The sequence below is a fragment of the Malaclemys terrapin genome, chromosome 1 (genome assembly GCF_027887155.1).
Source record: "Malaclemys terrapin pileata isolate rMalTer1 chromosome 1, rMalTer1.hap1, whole genome shotgun sequence".
Taxonomy (NCBI): domain Eukaryota; kingdom Metazoa; phylum Chordata; order Testudines; family Emydidae; genus Malaclemys; species Malaclemys terrapin.
In genome coordinates this window covers 148,291,379-148,317,761 of record NC_071505.1, presented here as the reverse complement: position 1 = coordinate 148,317,761, position 26,383 = coordinate 148,291,379, and the positions used below count along the sequence as shown (strand labels likewise).

The 26,383-nt window shown below is 42.6% G+C and overlaps 1 protein-coding gene across 4 annotated transcripts in view; it reads right to left on the bottom strand.

Moving 5' to 3' along the window:
• GSK3B (glycogen synthase kinase 3 beta) overlaps positions 1-26,383 on the bottom strand; it is a 239,654-nt gene that overhangs the window by 46,935 nt on the left and 166,336 nt on the right. For all 4 annotated transcript variants that reach the window (XM_054043189.1, XM_054043181.1, XM_054043199.1 and 1 more), the window contains exon 7: positions 13,580-13,677. In XM_054043189.1, coding sequence (XP_053899164.1) covers positions 13,580-13,677 — 98 coding nt within the window. The remainder of the gene's footprint in view (positions 1-13,579; positions 13,678-26,383) is intronic.

Sequence of the window (26,383 nt, the reverse complement as noted above, 5' to 3'; positions counted from 1 at the left end):
ATCCATACTCTCTAGTTAGTTCTTCATCTCTCTCTCTCACACACACCCACACCAAGTCACCCACTGTACTTTGGGAAACACTGGGACACAGAATCCTTTACTTCCTGTCCTAACAGGGCTATTAAGTGCTTTTAAGACAGCTGCTGCATTTCCGTGATGAAATGATGCCTAAACATTGTTTGAGTTTGGGGGGGAGGGATAGCTCAGTGGTTTGCGCATTGGCCTGCTAAACCCAGGGTTGTGAGTTCAATCCTTGAGGAGGCCACTTAGGGATCGGGGGCAAAAATCAGTACTTGGTCCTGCTAGTGAAGGCAGGGGGCTGGACTCGATGACCTTTCGAAGTCCCTTCCAGCTCTGTGAGATAGGTATATCTCAACATATATATAAAAAAGAGTAATAGTCTGTAAAGTATTTGGGAATGATAAGCACGGTCTACTCACCAACCACCAGTCCACCTGCATCCCCAGAGTTCAGTAATTTCATTCAAGGAAGTTTTAGACACTTAAAGTCTTGACACAAGACTTGTGAATCGGATCTATGCCTTTCCTGGCCTGTGAAAGAGTCATGAGCAACTGATACCAGACCAGACCAAAATAATCAATACCTCATTCAAGGAAGGACTCTTCCCTTTCTCCTTGATACATGCAGTAGTCTGAGCAATGCCAAAGAAAAACACCCTGGACACATTGATTCTAGCCAATTATCTCCCAATATCAAGCCTCCCATAGCTAAGCAAGCTCACAGAGAAGCTAGTCAAAGGTCAATCACAAGCTCATCTTATTGAAGGCAACTTATTAACTTGGTATAATCTGGATTCAGGCCAGCACATAGAACTGAAACTGCTTTAGTGGCACTGATGAATGATCTCCTCCTGTCAATGGAAAGAGAGCAGACATCCTTTCTTACCCTCCTTGACCTCTCTGCATCATTAAACATGGTCAATTACAAGATATTGTTGTTTTGCCTGAGAGAGGTGGCAGGCATCCAGGGTTATGTGCTAAAATGGACTGAGTTCTTTATGGAGGGACATACCTAACAAGTAATTATGGGAAAATGCAACTCCATCAGTAGACCCCTCGTTTATGAAGTCCTAAAAGGATCAATTTTCTCTCCAGTCCTTTTCAATGTCTACATACAACCACTAGGTGAATTGACCAGAGGACATGGACTCAAGAGCCAGAAACATGCAGGTGACATACAGCTCTACTTATCCTTCACCACACTCTAGCTATGGGGGACACAGAACTTTATCTCAGTGGCCTGTACAAGACTGTGGAATGAACTCCCCCAGGAGCTAAAGACCATCACAAACCTCAACATCTTCCACTTCAAGTGCAAGGTGCAGTTCTTTGATCTTGCCTTCTCTAATGCATGCATGCATGCACGCATAGCAACATGTACATTAAAACAAAACAAACAAACCCCCCTGAAAAGAACAAGACACGCCACTGCACATACTTTACCCCCTTTGGAGATAAGATAAATGTGATAGCTGTTAGTCATGTCACTTAATGCACTATTGGAAGGCTCTCAGAAACTATGGTGAAGAACCTATATAGAATAGATCAACTCAGAGACCTTTGATTTAGCTTCCTCCTCCATTTCCAAAGAACCATTTGTAGTTTTAGATTATATTCCAAACTCTCTTTCAAATTCAGGTTAACACATCCTAGATGAAATTGGTGTCTGACTGGAATGCAGCAATATTTCTCTGAAAATATTAATATTCATTTGGAATACTAGAACTTCCATGCTATATACTAGGGACCTTTTGCCTCAAATCCTAGATAGCCTTGGCAGTACTGAAGACAGTAGTTTGCATACAAATGCAGAGACACATACTTCCTGATACTCTTTCACATGAAAAGCCTGGATAATATAGAGTGTGTATGTAAACCACAAGGAATTAGGACTTGTCTGAAGGATTTCTGCAGTTAAATATCCAAAAAGATCTGTGATCATGTTGATTTTCCAGATCTTTCCATCTTCTCTGTGAAACATCTGTGGTTTGCTAACAAATCCATTGTGGCAAGGTACAGAGGGTCAGAGAAGTTTGGCTTACTTGCTTTCTAAGAAGCTGTATTCTCAGAAATAGGCCATAGTTCTTGAATGCTAAGACAGAGGAAGTGTGTGTGTGAGGAAATCGGTTTACTTAAAGGAGGTAAAAGCCTGACCCTTCAATTATTCAGGCTTCAACACAATTGTGTAACTGGTAGAGTGATTTATTTAGCATTCAATGTATTTACTCTGCTCTCTCGTGTGTATCTAATGCAAGTATGAAAACAACTTGGTGCTGTTAACATATTCAAGGTGTTTTCAGCTCATAGCAGCGACAGAGATTAAAAGAAAAGAAAGAAAGGAAAATAGATGAGTGAATGTTTTAACGTTTTATTTCTACCAAATCATGTAATTCAATCCCAAAATCAGCAGAAGAGTTACCCCAAATGGTAACTATGTTGGTGTTCTAGATATTCAGGACATGTCCTCTAATAAAATAATACTGGACAAAGATCTGCTGAATATATCTAATACTGTACTTTGTTCTTTTACATTTTGAGTTCTAGGTATACTGGAATGCAAAATTCATAAATTAGTATGTCTGTTTACAGTAGCAATCACAAAAAGACAACGTGTAAAACTTTTTAGTGTGTCTAATCTGTTTGAAAATGACAGTTGACAGAAGGAAGCAACTGCAGCTGGAGCTGAATTGGAGAGTGAATCTGAGAATTAAATAGGGCTGGATGTAGCTTGCAAACAAGAGAGTGTCTTGGGGTGGAAGACAATGGGCAAGACACCACTGTCATTTGGGGTATCCTAATCATTCCCATCTGAATAATCAGGAGGATCATCCATAAAAGAATTACAGGAGGAAATACTCACTGACAAAGTAGATGCTTTCATAGTTCTCAAGAGAGAGGGAGTGGTGGACAGACCAGATTTCGGTGTCTTTACAGGAGACCTCCCTCTTGACAACTGATCCACAGAAGCCCACCCAGGCCATTATTTCAGGGTTCCTGAAGAAAAAGTGACTGACTCATGGACATACCTCAGCGGGCTTTGGGGAACCTTTGTTCGTGGATCCCCTACCTCCAGAAGTGTGTGGGGTCTCTCTCCCCCAGGCTCTGTCAGAAGGGACAGGCTTCTGATCTGAGAGTCCTGAGGATATACCTTGGACTCAGTTACAAGTGGTATTAGGTCCAATCCTTGGAATTTTTGGATCCATGCTTTCAGTTGGAAAAAATGCATGAAAGTGACCTACTCAATTCCACTGTAGGAAGGTGGATAAGATACCTCTCGGAAAGCAGCCACAATGTAAGTATGATTGGCTTTGCACAAAGAAACCAATGGTGCTTGGTGGCAACAGTGTACTCTGCATGAAGAGAGAAGGCTGCACTTCTCTTGAAATAGATGTATTCAGCCTCAAGCCCCACACCAACCTCTTCTGGAATTGAATCCTCTTTACTAATAAATAATACTACAGCTAAAACAAAGCTAAGAAAGAAAAATCAGTTGCACAGAAGTAAAGGAGACTAAAGGTGCTGAGAACTGGTGGCTGAAGGGAACTGGGGCACCAGCTCCTTACATAAACTTGCAGAAGCTAAATGTTAGGTTGTGTGACAGGGCATAAACAAGAGCCCAAAAGCTGAACTCAACACAGGGGCTAGTCTACACTAGAAGTGCTACATCGGCACAGCTGTAGCGTATTTGGTGAAGACACTTTATGCCAATAGGAGAGAGGGTTCTCTTGTTGGCATAATTACTCCAACTCCACGAGAGGCAGAAACTATTTTGGTGGGAGAGCGTCTCCTGCAAACATAGTGCTAGTGTTGACAGCGCTTAGGTTGCTGTAACTTGTGTTGCTCAGTGGAGTGGCTTTTTCACACTGCTGACTGATGTAAGTTATATCCACATAAGTGGTAGTGTAGATTTGCCCTAGGAGTGCACACGCTCCTAAAGGTGGGGATTTATACAGACAAATATTCACAAGAAAAAACTACTACTCTCATACTGGTTTGTTGAAAGGTGTAATTAATTAGCTGTTTACAAACTGAACCGCAGAAGAAAGGTGCTAGAGATGTGCCAAGTACTTATTAAAAGATTTTAGGATGGAGGAATCTCAACCTACAATACAATCAACTTCGAAGTAAATAATCTGAAAGGGTGACAGAGGAGAGAAAGCTACAACTCTGACAGTTGCATAACATTAAATGAAAAAAGAAAAAAAAAGCCAACCAGAAACATGAATTTCTTTTGTTAACAGAAACAAGCACAACCATACACTAGCCTAGTAAGATGCTCCATTTCCATGGTTGACATGCACACAATTGTTCATCTTGTTATGCTGCCAGCAATTGCTGAAAGTGGGGAAATTACATTATGCAGAGAAAGAACTGAGCTTTTTGAGGGACAGGGTTGCACAATGGCAAGAAAGAAATGCCAGAACACTTCCTCTATGAATGGAGAGAGAGGATTAATTTTAAACTATGTCAATACTAGCAGGTGTTCTGTAGCACAGACAGCCCATCCCAATGGCATACTTTCACTCCATACAGAAGAAAAAAACATTCTTCCCTGCAATTTCTTCTTTGGTAGAAGCAGCTTTTCTTTGCCATTTAGCTACTATAAATGAATGTATGTATTTATTTTTTCAAAAACTGAGCCCAAAATAGTACCTTGATATTTGAGTGTGAGCCATGTATTATATTTGCAATCCATTTTTAACACTCAGCTCAGTAAAAGTGTTACAGACTATAAAATTACTCACTGGTTAGATTTCTGACACTTTACAGGTCTCATGTTTTAACATTTTCCTTCATGAATACCAGACAAAAATTATTCTTCCTATTCCAGCCTGAAAGGCATTGGAAGAGAGGGCACAGTTACTGTTAGTTTTTTTTGTAACAGGTGTAATCCTGCTGTTAGCTCAAGGAGTCACTGTCCAGGTTGGGAACAAAAAAAAACTTGCTGGATTTGTATCACTGTACATGGAGATAACTTTAGAGAAGCTCTATTAATACTTTTTTCAGTCTGAACGGCACGATTTGGAATGGATTTTTAGTAATTCTGGAATGGGAAAACCACTTCGCCCTTTATACTCTTTTATTGTAAGTGGGTTCCTGTTTAGTTACAAACTGACAAATGAAGGCCTGTCAGTATTCAGGGGTGAATGGATTAGGTCACTATCACTGTCATATTCTTCTGGAGAAGATGAGGATCTCCTTTTCTTTAAGAAATCGTCCAATGGTGATGTGGGAACTGCAGCAACAGACTTACCTTCAGACGACGAATTGCTCCTTTAAAAACACAAACTTGTTTTTATGTTTCACAGAATGATTCTCACAGGAAGAAGAAAGAACTCTTATTTGCCCTATAGTAACCATGGAACTCTGAGATGCAGCAGTTAGTGTAGATCCCACAGCAGGTGTACATGTGCCTCAGTCAGTGCCCATCAGGAATGCATATATGCCCTGAGCCTCCGTATACTCCCATGTAAGAACATAAAGGGCAGAGCGGCTGCAAACCTCATTCTGTTCCCTTGCCATGGTAGCTGAGGACTCCAAAAGCAGGGATGGAAGGTAGGTAGTGGGATCCACACTGAGTACAACTCCAAGAACTAGTTACTATAAGGTAAGTTCATTCTTCAGTGTATGTCAGTGTGGACCCCGCTGTAGGGGAGTGGCAAGCAGTACCTCCTCTGGATGTTGGGATGAAAGGTTTTAGCTGTATCCAACAGACTGTAGTATTGCTCTCCCAAACTTGGCATCTGCCCTGACATCCAAGTCCAATGCACAATGCTTGACAAAAGTCAGTGGGTTCCTCCACATCTCCGCCTGGCATATTTTGGAAATTGACATGGTTCTGAAGCAGGCAGATAATGTCGCTTGTGGTCTGCTAGAGTGCACCTTGATGTACACCATTCAACTAGTAACAGCAAGATATGCCATCATATCCACTTTGATATTCTTTGTGATGAGATGGCCTGGAGATTGAACTGCTGGCTACAACCAGAAACAACTGGGGAGATAGAATCAAATTGCGCAGACTGTCAATGTAAAGTAAGGCTCTGGAAACGTCCAATAAAATGTAACTTCTCTCCTGATACAGTGTGGGGCTTCAGGAAGAAGACAGACAGGTTAACTGGTTAACTCAAACTGAACTCAGACTACCTTGGGAGGGAACTTAGGGTGAGGTACCCATGAAATGTCATGTAGGGAGGGTCAGCTGTAAGTGCTTAGAATCCACTCACTCTTTTTGCTCTGAGTTCCAAGACATTTATGTGAAGTCCCAGGTCATCTTCTGTGGACCAGGCCCCTTGTGCTTATAGGTGCTCCAAGCATTTCTCCCCCTCCTGTCCTTAACGCATCCACAATTAAAGTCCTTGTGAGAGAGAGGGCTGAGAATCTCATGCCTCCTTGTACAATCTCTAACCACCATTCCAGTTCTGCAAGGATGTGAGGTGACACCAAGACTTTCCTGTCCATCTGGTGACAGAGTGGAAAGTAGACTGATCTAGTCCAAAGTTTTAGGGGCCATAGATAAAGTCTGGCAAGCAGTGTCATGTACATGCACATCAATGTATCATCTAATACTCCAAGCCAAGTTTGTACTGTTATAGACAAGTTTGATTTTATCTTGAGTAGTAGTGACTGCAATGACAGGAACTTGTCCCCAGACAGGTTCGTGCTCTCTGATCTGAAATCGATCATAGCTCCTATCTTCTAAGATGGTAGAAAAGGTGATATTTTCATAGTTGAACAAGGCCCAGACAGGCAAACAGAGATTCTGCATATTTTAGACTCACTGCTGCCTTCTGCTGGGATCTGCCCTGATCAGTCTATCTTCCATGTAAAGGTAGATGTGGACACACTGTCTTCAAAGGCATGCCATTACCACTGCTAGGCATTTTGTGAAGACTCTTGGTTAGGGTGGAGTGATTTTTTTTTCAGTGAATACTTTTGGCAAAAAAACAAAACACCAACCAAAAAAACAAAACAAAACAAAAACAAACAAACAAAAACACACACAAAAACCACCCGCCCGCTCAATAAAAACCAAAAAACCCTACAAAACAATCAAAACCAACCATTCTGAAATTTAAAGTTATTTGATTCAACATTTCGTTTAGAAAATGTTTCTATTTGATATTCAAAACATTTCATTTTGACATGAACACAGTTTTTAAAAATGTTTTGCTTTGGCAAAAACAGACCTTCAGTTTTGTTTCTAAATGAAAAAGTGTTCTTTGGATTTTTTGGTTTGGCAACAGAATTAAAAAAAAAAATCAATTATTTGCTCATCTCTATTTCTGGTGCCGTTGAGAGTTTGAATAGCAGCCCCTGATATTGGTAGTGATTTGGCTCTACTGCGAATCTGAAGTACTTCCAGTGGGCTGGGAGGACGGCTATGTGGAAGTATGGATCCTGTAAGACAAGAGCCATGAACCAGTGTTGAACCTGCAGAGATAGAATAATGGAGGCAAGCATTACCATTCTGAATACAAGGCTGCATCTGCATTTGTTCAGTCTCCTCAGGCTGGGAACAGGACAAAGACCCCTCTTCTTTTTTGGGATGAGGAAATATCAGGAATAAAAGCCTCTTAAGACCCATATACTTCTGAGCTCTCCTATGGCTCCTAGACAGAGCGATGAGGCCACTTCTCTTTGTGACAGGCTCTCATCAGAAGGATCCCTGAAGGGGATAGGGAAGGGGTTTGTGCAGGAATATAAAGAGTAGACATGAACAGAGTAGCCATGAGTGAAAGATGTCCAAACATCCACTTGTCTGATAGCAAACCAAGCCCAGTGAAAAGGGGGAAGGAGGCTCCTGATACATCCATCAAACCTGCTGGCTCTGTGATGGTGCAGGGTGAATGACTGAGTACGACGACGGACAGGCATATCTCCTAGAATTGAGGGGGTTTTTCCTTGGCAGGTATTCAGGCTACCTACTCCGGGAACAGGATAGCATCTTACTGAGGCTGGTAATTGCATAACTTTTGGTAAAGAGATAATGTATAGATCCCCAGGGATCTTAACGTGACCTGCGAATCTTTCAGTGAATGGTGCAGTCCATCTGTTCTGCTGCTGAAGAACTCCATCCACCCAAAGAGCAGATCCGTGATGGTGCTTTGTACCTCTTTCTGGATGCCTGATGTTAAGCAGCCATGAAGACCTGCTCATGGTGACAGCCATGGGCATTGGCCATTGACCTCGCAGTTGTGTTGGACGTGTCCATGGCCCTATGATCTCATTCAGTTCTTTTCTGTTTTCCTGTACAATTTTTTGGACGTTAAAGGGATGACTCTCCCATCCCAGATAACAGTTATATTTTGCAAACAGGGCCTAGTAATTCATAATGCAGAGCTGCGCTGAGGTAAAGGAACATGCCCTGTGCCTAAAGAGGTCCAGTTTCTTGTTTTTTTTTCCCTTCAAGTTGCCTTTTGTGGACCTGGGCGGCTTCTTTTGAAGGCACTCAGTACTCTCTTCCACAAATTTAGTTGTGGAGGAGAGAGTGGCCAGAGTCTGCCTTTGCTGGTTCAAGTAAACCCTCGTTGATCAGGAGAGCGATCCCGACTGGGCTTGTAGAGCTCAGTTTAATCAAATAGCTTGTGAGACCTTTCCTGGATTACTATTGTTTTGATCTCCAGGTCTCCACGACCTGGGACAGAAGGCTCTGGAATCCTTACAGTCAACCAGTTCCAGTGCCATGTTCTCACCTAGCAACAACAACAATTCTTTAGGCAGGGACTGAGGTTGCTGCTGTCCCTCTGTTGTTGCCTACTCCTAGATGTCAGCATCCAGCACTGAAGTGGGTGCGTTTGTAAATTTTATGTTTTTCACTGAGATCATCATACTACATGTGCCTTCTGAGCGAAGTTTATTTCAAAAACAAAGTTTTTTCCAAAGTTTATGAATGTCTGAAAATACAGAGGGAGCATTGGCTTATGATTAGAGGAGTGAAGCTGGAGTCAGGATTACTGGAATCTACTCTTGGTTCTGCCACTGATTCAGTGTGACTATGTGCCTCAGTTTCCAAGTCTGCCTATGGTAACAGTAATACTTATCTCATTCAAATGCATACAACAGGGGTATGGGTACTAGTCTCAGAACCCGCCATCCCTGGCTTTTCTGGGTTGGGCAACCAGCACAAATTCTCCTTAAAGTATGCATTTGCTTCTTCAGGTGATTGTCTGAAGATGGTCTGGTTCAGGAATAATTTGCATGCTACCCCTTAAACTTTACATTATCCTCACCTTCATACCTTCAAACACCTGCGGGTCTCATACTAATCTGCCAACTAAGCAACCTGTCAGAGTGTTTTATGTTTTCTAACTGCTAGTCAAATTCTTATGAGAAACCCTCAAATTGTTCAAGGTGAAAGAGGTCTCACTTATTCTTCTATCTACTTGTCAAAGTTGTTTGCTATTGATACAGGTATATTTGTATAACCTTCATCAGCCCCATTTTTATGCTGAGAGACGTGCTTGAGCCATGCTATCATATTCATCTTGAATCTTATCAAGACAGCTTTCTCTTTAGCATACATACTATACAATCCCTTCTGTTCTTTACAAGGGAATTACCATACTGGATCAGACTAGTAGTACATCTAATCAAATACCTTTTCCTGATGTTGACCATTAACAAATGCTTCAGAAAAGGGTACAAAGAAATCCCATAATGGACAATTCTGGAAAAAACTAACCCATAGGAAAAACTTCTTCCCAATCCATCATTTAGCGGCTCGTTTATACCTGATGCATGAGTGTTCATATTCCTTCAATTTTAGTTCAATCTAATGTAGGTATATTTTTCTAGTATGAGCATTAGTTACAATAGTGACGAGAGATGAAGTACACACTCTCTTTTTAACATGTACCGCTCACACATTTTCCTCAAAGGCACAAAAATGGATGCCTCCTTCTGAGAGTAGTTAGGGAAGCTTCATATCCGGCTGAAACTGTGGGTATTTCCCTCATTTGTTTCCCCGCTACTATTGTGAATTCTACACTTAATTCCATCACTTCTTTCTCACTCCAACTGAAACTACATCTACGTCCCCATCCCATCTCTTGCCCTGAACTACAATGCTTCTAATAGCGTTGTTTTATTTGTAACTTCTCCAGTTCTCTTTGTTATGCTATATTATCCTTTCAGCAACAACGCTTTCTGTGTTATCAGCTCACCATGAATACTTCTCAGTCTTCTGGACTCAAAATCTGCCATCTGATTCAGACTCAGCTTGTCTTAATGCCTTGATTACAGGGTGTTTGTCTGATATGCCTTTATTGATACAGTTCCTATAGTGGCAAAAGAACTTAGGATATCTTGATTTCTATGCACCAATTCACCCACAACCAGACTTCAAGATAAAGTAATACAGAATTTCCCGAACAACTTAAAATGTCTGTTGCTTAAAGAAGAGACCGCCTTTGAAAGAAGTGGCTCAGAAAACTCTAGCGGAAGTTTAGGAGAATGGAATCATGCTTATTTGGTTCCAACTCTCATTCCCTATCCAATCATTTTCAACAACTTTCTGATATAAGCCCTTTGTTTACTGTAGCTGAAGTTTTTCCACTGGGCATTCAATACCCTTCCCCTCTCCAAGGCCTATGCCAAAAGCCTTAACAACTTCTTGGGTACCAAAATCCCAAACCACTTTCCAAATCCTCTCAGATGCCAAAAGTCTCAAATGCACTCTACCCAACAAGCTACACTCTCTATCCTCTCACCCCATCCCCTTGTCAACTTCAACAGTGTACTTATGAATTGTCAATCTACCAAATTTTGTGTTGCAGAGTTTTGTATGTTCATACTGCAGGACATTCCACTATTGTGATTTGTATTTCATTTTCACCAAGAGAGCTTCTAGAATCTGCATCTACATTTTCTTGGTAACAAACAGCATGTGGCTGTTCCATGGCACTTGCCCACTAAACTTCACAATTCCTGTCACATTTCCTTTAGACATCCCTATGAAATTCCGCTCCCTTTTGCTATTAACCCAGACCATTCTCTCCTCTTCTAAGCTTCACAGAACTTGTTCCCTTAGCTGGTCAGAGAACATGCCATCTAGCACTTCATCATAGTCATTGCTCTCTGGAAAAAGCAACAGAGGGTCCTGTGGCACCTTTAAGACTAACAGATGTATTGGAGCATAAGCTTCCGTGGGGGAATACCCACTTCATCAGACACATGTAAGGGAAATTTCCAGAGGCAGGTATAAATATGCAGGCAAGAATCAGAATACCCCTCTGATAATTGCTCTCTAGATACTCTCTTACCACTGTGTCTTCTCAAGTGAAGATCTCAGGGTTTACTACACAGTGGAGTACATCTTACATGTATAATTGTTAATATGTATATCTAGGGGGGCATGTACCAATTTTTGATTTTCATCTAATAATGGGACAATACGATCATTCAGGATTTCCATGTCCAGTTAGAGCAATGCTCCAGGAACCTACTTCTGCTGAGTGGAAAACCATCTCAAATACAGCTCACTGAAAGTCCAAGCTTCCAGAATGCACATTCTTCCAACTATGATAGAAAAAACTGTTAACACCTGTACTCTTTATATTCCGCTATGGCTCTGTCAATTAAAAAGGAGGATAAAATTTATGAAGGTGGTGTTTAAAATCTGTACAAGATCTACATGCAGTGAAAATGCTACTAAATTGTTTCTCTTCTTCCTTTGTGTTTATACTAAATTGAGCTAAACAGAATCATCTCAGTCAAACTGAATACATGGATCCCGAAGAAGAGCTCTGTGTAGCTCAAAAGCTTGTCTCTTCGCCAACAGAAGCTGGTCCAATAAAAGCTATTTCCTCACCCACCTTGTCTCTACATGGATTCTGTACAGTTATGAGTCATGGATGAACACTTCCTATACTGACTGGCTGATACTGTACAAATAATAAAAAATAACTACACAAGCATTATGCCAATCCATGAACTCTGGCTGGCAGACAGCCTGTCAACCAGAATACATCTTTCTTCTAAATACTATATTTCTCCTTGCTCAGAACCAAGTCAATGGAAAGGCAAAGCACACCCATTAACTCTAGATAGATCTGTTTTATTGAAATAACCAGATTTCTAAGGGAGCGAGATGTGACTTTTTGGACTATGTCACCCTGATGTACAATTAAATGATCTTATATTTACATAATATCTTTACTCCTGAAGAAACTATATATTGATATACAGACAATATTCATCAATGAAATGATTAAAGTGGATTAGGGAGCAGACCATACTAGCTGTTCATAACAGTTTAGGGCAAAGTGTGAATACCACATATTTATGAAACTACAGGGGGAAATCTAGGGACCTAGCCAAACAGGGATTCCAGAGCAAATACCACAACTTTTTGCAAGCAATGCTTTGTATCTTTAATGGTCACAAATGTTTGCAACTGTAAATTTTACATCTCATACAAAAGAATGGCATTGTGAGAAGCACCACACCACACTAGGACACTGTTTCAGTACAACTTAAAAGGAACCTACCACTTAAGGAATCACCAACACTTCTTGTCAGAGTCTCCCAAGTTTTCCTTTGGGGTTCCTCTGCAAGTACTGACCCAGCTTAAACTTGCTTAACTTGTGAGTTATGACATGTTCACAGGCTAAGGTGCTACAGGGACAGCAGGCAAATCTGTTCCTATCTAGATTTTTACTTTTTTCTAATTGTGTTATAGGCTCTGCTGCTAGCATCTCCTATTAAGATTAGTGGGAAGCGTCGGGCAAAGATCCTGTTTTAAGTTACTTATAACATGACAAAACTAACGCTCTGGGCTGAAATTTTCCATGCCAGGGGTCAGCTGTAGGCCAATCTTTTTTGGAAAATTTCAGCAAAAATGGTTCAACCATTTTCAAGAATGAGGCTAGGGAAAAATAGGTTTTGCTCATGTTAAAAAATTGAGATTATTTTCCTTGAAATGCCTTAAGACCCCCATGCTCTGAAGTATTTTTGCTGTCACCATGAAAATCCACCTAAATCTCACTAAGTTACAAGCCACTGAAAAACTGCAGTTTGCACATGCTCAGAACAGACTTTGATTTTAGCAGCTAAAATCTGTGAAGACTGAATTCTCTCTGAGCACACTAGAGCCCCTCACAGCTCAAAGTGCTGACTAAACTGCCAGTGCACCAGCCCTACAGGCTGAATGACCATGCTCCATCACTTATCAGATCCTACCTATGGCCAGACAGTGCAACTGACATCCCCACAAGAGTGGCTGAGCATGCTCCAGTGCAGGGCTAATTGGAGGTGGGGGACAGAAGCATTTCCCCTGTAATTGCTGCTCCCAGCTGCTCTGGGCTGGGCCAGGCAGAGTGAACAGACTGGGATAAGGAGCCAAGGATGAGGTAAGAGGGGAGAGAGATTGGATGAGGTGCCTGGAAGCCAGTGGAGGGGAGAGGAGAGAGATCACATTAGGAACTAGAACCTTAATTCTAACTTTCAAGTGATTTACTTTGCAATCTTAATAATGTTCTTTTAACCTAGTTTTTGTGTGCAATATATCTATGTTCAAGGAGCGAGGTGGCGACCCAAGAGTAACTTGAATTCCATACCTTGATTATTTCCACCAACTGATCCACACCACTGTCGCCTGGAAAGATTGGTTGTCCAAGTAACAGTTCAGCCAATACACAGCCTGCTGACCACACATCTGAAGAGAAAAGGGGGAAAAGTGTTTCAGTTAAAGATGTTATATATATCATTATATATCATATCAAATTTAACCATTTAATACATTACTCTGTGTTTGGTTCTGTACAAGATACAATTAATCAAGAGCACTCAGCCTTTATAACTAAAAGACAAACAATGAAGACATGGAGACCCTCTGGTAGAATCAGAGAGATGAGATGTACCAAAAAAGTCCATCAATCAGTACATATTAACACAGACACACACAGAGACAGAATACATACGTATACATATTCCTGATCCCTTCGGGTGTATCAACTGAAGGATTAGTGATTACTCATATCCTGTTTATACATATATATCACTATATATCACATCAAATTTAATCCATTTAATACATTACTCTGTGTTTCGTTCTGTACAAGATACAATTAATCAAGAGCACTCAGCCTTTATAACTAAAAGACAAACAATGAAGACATGGAGAACCTCTAGTAGAATCAGAGATATAAGATGTTTAAAAATGAAGTCCATCAATCAGTACATATTAACACTCACCCACCCACACAGACAGAATATATTAACTGAAAGATTAGTGATTACTCATATCCTATTAGTGATTACTCATATCAGATCTTTAGTCATGCTATACATACCGAGTGTGTAAAGACATTTTCTACCAAAGGACAGGTGATGCTTTTTGTTGTTTTTTTAATCTAGGAGCACAGACTCACTGTTGTGTCATTTTATATATATAATTTACATATACGAAAAGATGAATCAGAGCTGCAAATAGTGCTAGCATTAAATCAAAGAGAATTGTGCAAGGACAGCAGACTCGGACTGTATTGGCACAAAATTTAAGCTCCAAATTTCACCCACTTTGAAATGGTTATATTGGAATTATAAAATTTATGAGAACTTTCAAACTTCAGATAATGTTTGTAAATTTCTCTGAAGAATTCTGTTGGGGAATCTAAATTCTAAAAATCCCCTCTTAAAATATCCACGTTTCCCTCTAAAGTATTTAATGTAATCATAACTGTTAGACAGCAAGACGATATGCTTTCTGCTTGTGTCCCTTCTAGAGCTGGAATTCACTATTCAAACCCAGTTTCCAAAACTGTATTGACATTGAAGCTCTTGCACAAAGAAGAACATATACAAAAAGCTACAGCAATTTTAAATTCAAGTAGAAAAACAGTAGGGAAATTAATGGAAAAAACTGAGGAAGAGAACATACTCAAGAAAAGATCTATAAGGGAAGAAATTTGATTTTAAGCTTCTAAGACAGTATATATAATGGAGATGGAGATTAAACACAAAGTGTAAAGCTTAAAAATATATTTGGCATCCCAATATCTTATACTGCTTTTTATTCCACAAGTAATATCTTCAAAAGTGCTAAGTGACAGGCTCTTTTGTAAATTTTACCCATACTGCATAGGTATGATACACCCATGCCGGAAATGCAGTTTCCTCTGAGGTAGAAGGTGACAGCAGTTTAGAAGCACACAGCAATGTCTCAACAGTCTCAGTCAAAGTGAATAAAAATTTCATATGCAGCATTTGGGGGACATAGGTAGGTGTAATGAAGTTAGAGATGGAACACAGCCATAACATCAGGATTAACCTCCCAACCTTTCTGAAAAAAATGCCATGTGGGCTTCAATGGCCAATGACAAGTGATCAGGAACATCTTACAGCTCAGCTGAAAGACAGCTGTGCTATATAAATTTACAGTTTCTTCTCTCCTCCTAATCCCATCTCCCAAGCAGTGGGACCAGAAAAAGAGGCACTCAAGGATTGACCCCTCCCCAATCTACAGAGTGGAGCCCTGCAAACTAGTTAGCTGGACTATGGAACTATCGGGTATGTGGTAGAAGATGGCTTAATGAATTCAACATCAATTGTCAATGACTACTCACCAATTTATCTTCAGTCATATACCATGTGCTGCAACTAGATCTTAGCTACATTCCAGATATACAGAATTATGATAACTTGTAGCAGATGTTTTCCTTTGGGCTAATCATCACTGTACTTAATTTTTATTTACTTACAAATAACCTTAGGGGTGCTGCAGTCAGGATGTGCCCAAACACTCTTGATTGGAGATTTTTGTCAGAAGTGTGGGTCTGCACTTGTGTCCTACACACCCTCGTGCTCTAGTACAAGGGTATATAGAGCAGGCTTGCTGCTGTTTGTCCAGGTCCTTCTCAACCACAAAGTCCAGAGAGTAGGACTCTGAAGCTGAAGGGAAGAAGGGCCCAAAGGGGAATGGAGAACCCATAGGAACAAAACATCTAGAAGAACTCCAATTACCGTGCAAGGTAATTACTGTGCAAGGTAACCTCTCCTTCTCCCTACGAGTGCTCCACATCAGAAGATTCACAAGTGGTAGCCCAATTATGGAGGAGGGTGCTGAGGAGGTAGATTCAGTATGCACTGTAGAATAGCATTACCAAAGGCCATGTCAACTCTAGAAGCATGGACAATAGTAAAATGCTGGGAAAAATGCCCTTACAAATGTCTGAGATGGATATGTACTTCAATAAGACCACAGAGATACACCAAGCCTTATTGGAATGGGCAATCACCCTCAGTGAAAGAGGCACCTCCAAGGCTTCAAAACAGGTCAAGATGTCACCCATTTCAACAATCTCTGGGTGGATACTGGGTACCCTTTCATTCTTTCTGTGAAGGAAACAGACTGCGAGAAGCCCTGAAGGACTTAGTCATACTGAGGTAAAAGATGAGATTGCTTCTTACACCCTGTGTGTGGAGTTTCTCGAGTAATGGAGCTTGGAGTAAGACATCGTTAGATCAGTGTCCTGATTAATGTGAAATTCTGAAACTTTAGGTAGAAAGCAAGGGCGGGGATGCAATATCACTGTTTTGTGATAGAACACTATGTTTAGTGGATCAGCCATAAGAGCTTCTAGTTCTCCTATCCTTCTGTATGAGGTACAAAGTCTTAAAGGACAAATGAAGATGAGAACAGCTCCCCATAGGTTCAAGTAGGACTTTTCTCAGGGCACTGAGAGCTAAGTTAAGGTCCCATGGTGGAGTAGGTTCTTTAATAGGAGGTAAAAGGTTAAACAGACCCTTAATGAATCTTGCAATGCTCAGATAAGCAAAGACTAAAACCCTTGAACCGAGGGGTGAAAGGTTGTAATGGAAGCAAAGATGAACCTTGACTGAGCTAAACTATAAACCTGTAGTTTGTAGCAGGTAATTGAGAATGTGTAAGAGGAGAGATTCGAGAGGAGATACACAACAATCTATATGCCAGGCTTACAAACGTTTCCACTTCTGCAGGTAAGTTTTCCTGGTGGCAGGTTTTCTACTCTTGAGCAGTACTGTTTGGGTCTCTGGAGGGCAGTCTTGTTCTACATCAGAAACCCATCTAGGGGCCAGGCCTTGATGTGGAACGATGAGAGATGGGGGTGGGTCATGGTGCCCAATTCCTGGGTGAGGCAGTCCACTGTCAGAGGACGGTGAAGAGGTGATTGCAGGGACAGGCAAACTAAAATTGGGAACTCTCTCTGTCTTGGCCACGACGGTGCTATGAAGATGGCTACCAATCTCTCATTTCAAGTATTCAAGACCTTAAGGAGCAACAGCTTTGGGGGACAAGCAAAGAGCAAGACCAAGAACAGAGGCCAAGGGTAAGGAGGGCATCTCCCAACAAGCTGAGACTATGCACTCCCAAGCAGAAGCATCTGCATCGGACAATGTCACAAAAAGATCTACATCCAGGGAACCCCAAATGAGAGAAATAACCTCTGAGGTATTGACACCCATTAGGACAGTTTGTACTTGTTGAGGGACGTAGACAGACCAGAGCCAAGCTGGAATACATCAGGAGTGTAGTCTTGCTAGGGATGTTACACATTTACTGGCTGCCACATGACCCAGGAGTTGGAGAACTCCTTGCTGTGGTTTGTAGCATGGTACTGAGGCTGGACATCATAGCAAACCTATTCGTGGGCAGGTATGGTTTGATTATAATGGAGTCCAAAGTGACTCTGATGAAGTCTATTTGTTGTACAGGTCTAAATATAGACTATTCCAAGTAGAGGTGGAAGCTGGAGAAGTGAAAGAGGGATAGGACCTTGTTGGTTGCTGACGGCACCCTGAGAAAGGAGCAACCCTTGAGAAGTCCGTCATCCAGGCAGGGAAAGACTATTATTCCCATCTAATGAAGATGGGCTGGCGATAGCTGAGAGAACCTTCGTAAAGATCCTTTGCACAGTCAAAAGTCAAAGGACAGGATCCAGTAGTAGCAGTGGTCCTTGCCCGTGACAAATTGTGGGAAATATTTGTGGGAAGAGTGCATAGCTATATGGATGCATGTGTCCCGAAGGTCAAGGAAGACAAACCAATTTCCCAGCTCCAAAGAGGAAATTATCACGGTAAGGTTACATTCTGAACCACTGTGAGAGGACGAAGTCCGGAGGTCCAGATTTGGTCGTCTTTCTCCTCTTTTCTTGGGAACCAGGAAGCACCTAGAGAAGAACCTTTTCTCAAGACTTTCTCAAGGAAGTCCAGTGGAATGGGTTAGATCGCTCCTAAGAATAGGAGAGATTCCACCTCTTGTCTTAAAAGACCCTCGTGAGAAGGATCCCTAGGACAGGGATGGATGGAGCTGAACTGGATGGAATAGCATGCTGAAACCATCTCCAGGATCCACCTGTCCAAGGTAATCAACTCTCAGGCAGACAGGAAATGGGAGAGATGATCCCCATCAGGCTGGTGGCAGGCTTGGTGTAGAGTATGATCCGAGGATTGCTTGTGACCCTTGACCAGTGGATCACAAAAGCTGTTCAGAAGAAGTTGCTGATTCTGATGGCACTAGAGAAGACAGCCCTTTCTTAGAAAAACTAGGTTTCTTTCTGGGTGGTTCAGCTGATCTTGTAGTTTGAAAGTAAACTGGGCAAGACCACTGTCTGTGATATGCTGTATTTTTTTTTTTTTTTTGGTCATGTGTGTGTAGATGCTGAGGGATTGCAAGATCTCCCTGGCACTCTATACCATGACCTGAGGAAGATGGTACAGAGGATGATGACTTTGGGACCGTGGTCTTGGAGGAGTCCTTGTGTTTAGAAGGCTCCGATTCTGCTCTCGACACTGGTGCCGCTCGAGATTGCTTTCTGGGAAGCTTCTCAGTACACAGTCTGCTGGAGATTTGATTTTTTTTTTTTTTTTTTTTTTTTAAAGGTGACTAGGAGAGGGGAAGAAAAATCCTCAGTGGTACCCATACCAACATGTGAGGTCTCCTTATTCCCAGATCAAGAGGGTGACTTTATCCTTTTCAGAGTCTCTCTTTCTGGAGAGTGGGGTCTCTTCATTTTAGATAATCTTGAAGACTCTAAAGGGTTGCAGGGTCTTTGATTACCAGAGCCAGGGCTGGTGCGTTCCCCAGAGTTAAGCAGTTGAGGCTGGTGTGTGTGTGTGTGAGTGTGTGAGAGAGAGAGAGAGAGAGAGAGACAGACACACACACAGACAGACAGACTTGGACCTTGTGACTCTGACAGTGTTCCATAAGAAGCAGTTTCAATCTGTCCTCCCTCTGCTTTCTGAATCTACATTTGCATCTGAAGCAAACCTTGCCCTTGCAAGGCAGCTGGAATGCCCATTGCTGAGAGGAAAGGACCCATGGTAGTCATGGCAGGGTTTGAAGCCTGGGGTCTTGGGCATAACCCAGTAAGAAAGGACAGGCAGATGTAGAGGGCTGAGAGGAACACAGGCCCTGACGGGGTGAAAGGATGGGACGGGGGGGACGGAGACACCCCCAAAAGCATACAATTGTGTCAAATTAAAAATTAAAAATGATAAAACTGAAATAACTGTATTAAAGAAATAGAAACAAAGTCAGAAAGAGAAAAGTCAGCACGCTGCATAGCTAGCTAGGCGACACTGTGACACGCAGTCTCATGCTACAGTTGGTTGAGAAGGAGCAGCAGAGGGTCTTCCCATCCCTATATACTCTCACACCAGAACACAAGGGTGCATTAGGCACAGACACTGCTTACAAAAATCTCCAGTGTATGGGTACAAGCACATCCCGATGGGAAATACCCGTAGAGATAACTTGAAGAAGAATCTTGGTACATGCTGTAGTGTTTTATTGTTATATAAAACAGTCTGTTCTCAAATTTAATCCAAAACAGAAACCATACTAAATAGTGTGCGGTAACTATTACACAACTGAAGCCTCTGCAAGGGAACTTATGATGTAACGCCACATCAAATACTGAAATACTGTTAAGGTTTTGCAGCCACTTGTAAAGACAGATGCTCTCTTGGGAAGCTAGGCTTGCTCTTTCACAAAGATTTCTACAAATCAATTATTAATTCAATGCAAATCTGCCTTGCTACACTAAAAGTCACTCATAATCAATCAATGCTAATAGGATACTCAGAAAGCCTACATTTGTGTTAATGGCAAGAAAAAAACAAACAAGATTCTCTTCAGACTTCTGCCTGGCTTGAAAACAACAAGGGAACTAATATTCCATATCCCTCATGTGTGTTTAAATGAGATCACTGGGAAACAATGTTCACATGATATTTAGTTGTTGTTTTAAATGCTCTTGTAAGAAAGTACCTCTTATCTGATAATTCTCTGGTCAATTTATTACCATTTCTGATTGCTGCAACCACTAAAGACTGATTCAGGGATATGAGAAACCTTAAAGAATTCAGCTTCTGTTATCCCTATAATATCTGGTTTTACTCCCAACACCAACAATTCTCATTCCTCCATTTTGTTACCCAGGCTCCTTACATTGGTGTACAGATATCTTCGTTTTTTCTGCTTGGCTTCGCCCAGATTCCTTGCCTGTTTAGGTGCAGTCATTCTACTATCAGTATTGCCTACCTGTTAGTGCCATTGGTATTGACACGATCTTTCCTCTTGATGTCTAATCTCCTACCTTCTGTTGTACCTTTCTCCATTGCTGTATCCTGTCTTACTTGATTTTCCTGGGGCTCAATATCAGAATCAGGCATGGAGATTACATGAGTAGGGCCCTACCCAATTCACAGCCATGAAAAACATGTCACGGACCGTGAAATCTGGTCTCGTTTATGCTTTTACCCTATACTATGCAGATTTCACGGGGGAGATCAATTTTTCTCAAATTGGGAGTCTTGACCCAAAAGGGAGTTGCGGGGGGGGTGGGGGGGGAGGAGAATGTCACAAGGTTATTTTAGGGAGTTGCGGTATTGCCACCCATACTGCTGCGCTGACTTCAGAGATGGGTAGCTGGAGAGCGGCGGCTGCAGGCCATGAATCCAGCTCTGAATGCAGAGCTGCCACCAGCAGCAGTGCAGAAGGATGGCATGGTAAGGTATTGCTACCTTTACTTCTGCACTGCTGCCTTCAGAGATGGGCAGCCGGACAGTGGTGGCTGCTGACTGAGGGCCCACCTCTGTGGGCAGCAGTACAGAAGTAAGGGTGGCAATACCATACCATGCCATCCTTCCTTCTGCACTGCTGCTGGTGGCAGCTCTGCATTCAGAGCTGGATTCATGGCCTTCAGCCGCTGCTCTCCAGCTGCCCATCTCTGAAGGCAGCGCCACTGCCAGCAGCAGTGCAGAAGTAAGGGTAGGAGTACCGCAACCCCCCCTACAATAACCTTGTGATCCCTCCCCCAACTCCTTTTTGGGTCAGGACCCCTAAAATTACAACACCTTGACATTTCAGATTTAAATAGCTGAAATCACAAAATTTATGATTTTTAAAATCCTATGACCATGAAACTGACCAAAATGGACCGTGAATTTGGTAGGGCCCTATACATAAGCATCTCCAGACTGCCCCTGAATTCCTAGTTTAAAAGCTCTTTAAAGCCAACCTCCAACCCAGAAGTCTGTTTCCCTCCCTATTCAGGTGGAGTCCATCCCCTGAGAACACTACTCTCCCCATGAAGGCCTCCCAGTGGTCAAACATCCCAAAACCTTCCTTATAGCATCAGTGCCTCAGCCATCTGCTGATCATCATCATCTTGTCTTGCCTTCGCTCTCTAGGGACAGATAGAATCCTACTGAAGATTATCTGAGACTCCATTTCTTTAAGGTTCTTCCCATCCTAGCATAGTCTCCCTTAATACGTTCCAGTGAGAATTTAGTAGTATCATTTGTTCCCATGTGAAGGACAATCAGTGGATTCTTTCCTATTCCCATTAGGAGCCTCTTCATCCTCAGGTCCACATCTTGTATCTTAGCTCCTGGAAGACAGCACACACTTCCGTTCTCTGGATCGGCTCTAGTGACAGGCCTGTCCATTGTTATTAGGGAGTCCCCCATCGTGTAGACCTGCCTCTTCCTGGTGTTGGTGCAATTCTCCAGCCTATCTCCTTCTATTCCTTCTGGCTACAAGTCCTCTTGTCTTTTGTTCTCACTTGTCACCCTCTATTATCCAGGGGAGCTGAACTTGGGCTCTCTCCATTGACTCTTCCCCACTTCTTGTAGGGATAGCCAGTCTTCTCCTTCTTCCTTGCCGTCCCATCTTCTATTACTGCCTGCTGCGCCTCTTCATTTTCCAACTGAGCAAACTTGTTCCTCCGCTGTATTTCTTCTTCACTAGCCTCAGCTTCACTTCTTCACTTTCCTCTACCTGGTTCATGTCGTCACATGCGTCCGCTGGCCACTTTCCTCATCCAGCACTCTACCCTCACAGTTCTCCAGTCCAGCTTGCATCTACAAGTCTTGAGTTTTCCCTTCAGTCTCCTCTTTCCTTCCTCCATCACCTGTTCAAAATTCCAACAGTTTCAATCTGCATCTCCAAATCTTGGATCTTCTCTTCCATCCGATCTATCTGGCAGCACTTCATACAAATGAAGCATCTTTCAGGCACATACTCCAGGATAATATACATCTTGCAGCTTCCACATCAAATCATCTTCATTCTCTTCCATTCCTTGAGTGACTACCACTGCTGCCTCTGTACCTGTCAAACTTCCCTCTCAAACTTCTGTCAAGAACAACCACCACCACCACAACCCCACACATTCTCGCTCCCAAACTCTCCTTACAAAACTCCCTTGTTTTCAGCTTTGTTTGCTGGCTCCTGTGCTGCTCGCTGGCCAACCCCTTGGCTGCCTTTACAGGCCTCCTAATCAGACCTCACCCGTGTCTCTCTAAATTAGTTAATAGCAGTGCTCTGTGCACTACTCCCTGGACCTATTTATATTTCACTAGGACCATTTAATAACTATAAAATAATACTCTAATAGTTGTTCCCAACTGATTTACAACTTTATCTATCCAACAGATAACCCTCTCACCTTCTATATCCTTATATTTCTAGAAGAGGGAGTTTTTCAAACATAGTGGAACCCCAATTTTATTAATTAAATGGAGATAAGAGTTCAGAAAAAAGTTTATAAAACATCTCAAAATTACAGTAGGTACAGTGTATAATTTATTAATCATTCAATAACAGTATGCATAACAAATGAAAACAAATGCATACGGTGTGCCTGATTTTTCTTTGAGAGAACTGCATCTCTTCCTTGCTACCAGATCGGTCTTTTCAAACACGCACAGCTGACTGAATGTTGGCTGGAGGACTGAAGTCACATGCAGTGGCAGAAAACTTGTTCATATACTCCGCCATTCATAAGATAGATGTTTATAAAATCAAGGTTCTACGGCACTATATATTTTGTTTACTGTTTGCAATAGTAAATGGAATTAACCATGGCCAAAAGTGGATGCCAAACTGCTGAAACTGGTTAATCAATAAGGTAAAATATGCCCTTGAGAAAGAATAGGAAAACGAGGTAGCAATCTTAGTCACATAAAAGGAACGACTAACAGGATTCTAAGGAGAAGATATGACATCAGGTATTTTTTCCTATAGATAAGAATATCAGATGGTATTTTCTATAGGCCCTCTTAATTACTACATAGTCCATAGGCCAGTGACTCTCAAACTTTCTTACTGGTGACTCCTTTCACATAGCAAGTCTCTGAGTGCGACCCCCTTTATAAATTAAAAACACTTTTTAATACATTTAACACCATTATAAATGCTGGAGGCAAAGCGGGGTTTGGGCTGGTGGCTGACAGCTCGTGACCCCCTATGTAATAACCTTGTGCCCCCCTGAGGGGTCCCAACCCCTAGTTTGAGAACCCCTGCAGTAGACCAGAGCTTCTCAACCTATTTATCATTGTGGGCCACAATGTGTTATCTGGGCCGCAGGTTGAGAACCATAGCGCCTCCCTCCAACCACCCTACAGACCCATATGCCCAACGCCCCCACCCAGAGACCCCTCCACAGAGTGGGAACAGGAGCAGAGCCCCAGACGCAGGGCCTGCCAGCAGGGCAGGGCAGCCCCAACTCTGTACCCCACCGAGCTGAGCAGCAAGGCAGCTGGGACCCTGGACACCAGTGGGCCGGGCCAAGCGGCTGGGACACCAGATTCCACCATGCTGGGCAGACGGGACCCTGCTGCGCAGGGCCAGGCAGCCTTTAGTATACAGCTGTGGCCCAGCTGTGTGCTGATTGGGCTACATGCTGCCCGCAGGTTGAGAACCACTGCTGTAGACTACACAGAAAGCATAGACTCCTATTAGTCTAAACCATCAAAAACTAGGCTGTCATAGAAATATTACAGTAAATGTCACTTATTAGATGACCATCATTGTAGCTAGCCAAGTATGTTATAACTAATGAGAAAAGTTAATTAAATATATATATATTTTTTGACAAACAGTATTACCCATACGCACAATTTAACCCACAAAGCATTCCTGTAACCTATTTTTAAGATTAAGGATACACGATGTGACGGAGAGACTGCCGAGACTCATCAAGCCCTCGGATCGCTACCCCTTCCTGCTTCTCCACGTGGGCACCAATGATACTGCCAAGAATGACCTTGAGCGGATCACTGCAGACTACGTGGCTCTGGGAAGAAGGATAAAGGAGTTTGAGGCGCAAGTGGTGTTCTCGTCCATCCTCCCTGTGCAAGGAAAAGGCCGGGGTAGAGACCATCGAATCGTGGAAGTCAACGAATGGCTACGCAGGTGGTGTCAGAGAGAAGGCTTTGGATTCTTCGACCATGGGATGGTGTTCCAAGAAGAAGGAGTGCTAGGCAGAGACGGGCTCCACCTAACAAAGAGAGGGAAGAGCATCTTCGCCAGCAGGCTGGCTAACCTAGTGAGGAGGGCTTTAAACTAGGTTCACCGGGGGAAGGAGACCAAAGCCCTGAGGTAAGTGGGGAAATGGGATCCTGGGAGGAAGCACAAGCAGGAGAGCACAAGAGGGGAGGACTCCTGTCTCATGCTGAGAAAGAGGGACGATCATTGAGTTATCTTAAGTGCCTATACACAAATGCAAGAAGCCTGGGAAACTAGCAGGGAGAACTGGAAGTCCTGGCACAGTCAGGGAACTATAATGTGATTGGAATAACAGAGACTTGGTGGGATAACTCACATGACTGGAGTACTGTCATGGATGGATATAAACTGTTCAGGAAGGACAGGCAGGGCAGAAAAGGTGGGGGAGTTGCGTTGTATGTAAGAGAGGAGTATGACTGCTCAGAGCTCCGGTATGATACTGCAGAAAAACCTGAGAGTCTCTGGATAAAGTTGAGAAGTGGGAGCAACAAGGGTGATGTCGTAGTTGGAGTCTGCTATAGACCACCAGACCAGGGGGATGAGGTGGACGAGGCTTTCTTCTGGCAACTAGCAGAAGTTGCTAGATCGCAGGCCCTGGTTCTCATGGGAGACTTTAATCACCCTGATATCTGCTGGGAGAGCAATACAGCGGTGCACAGGCAATCCAGGAAATTTTTGGAAAGTGTAGGGGACAATTTCCTGGTGCAAGTGCTGGAGGAACCAACTAGGGGCAAAGCTTTTCTTGACCTGCTGCTCACAAACAGGGAAGAACTAGTAGGGGAAGCAAAAGTGGATGGGAACCTGGGAGGCAGTGACCATGAGATGGTCGAGTTCAGGATCCTGACACAAGGAAGAAAGGAGAGCAGCAGAATACGGACCCTGGACTTCAGAAAAGCAGACTTTGACTCCCTCAGGGAACAGATGGGCAGGATCCCCTGGGAGAATAACATGAAGGGCAAAGGGGTCCAGGAGAGCTGGCTGTATTTTAAAGAATCCTTATTGAGGTTGCAGGAACAAACCATCCCGATGTGTAGAAAGAATAGTAAATATGGCAGGCGACCAGCTTGGCTAAATAGTGAAATCCTTGCTGATCTTAAATGCAAAAAAGAGGCTTATAAGAAGTGGAAGATTGGACAAATGACCAGGGAGGAGTATAAAAATATTGCTCAGGCGTGCAGGAGTGAAATCAGGAAGGCCAAATCACACTTGGAGTTGCAGTTAGCAAGAGATGTTAAGAGTAACAAGAAGGGTTTCTTCAGGTATGTTAGCAACAAAAAGAAAATCAAGGAAAGTGTGGGCCCCTTACTGAATGAGGGAGGCAACCTAGTGACAGAGGATGTGGAAAAAGCTAATGTACTCAATGATTTTTTTGCCTCTGTCTTCACGCACAAGGTCAGCTCCCAGATTGCTGCACTGGGCAGTACAGCATGGGGAGAAGGTGACCAACCCTCTGTGGAGAAAGAAGTGGTTCGGGACTATTTAGAAAAACTGGATGTTCACAAGTCCATGGGGCCGGATGCGCTGCATCCGAGGGTGCTAAAGGAGTTGGCGGGTGAGATTGCAGAGCCATTAGCCATTATTTTTGAAA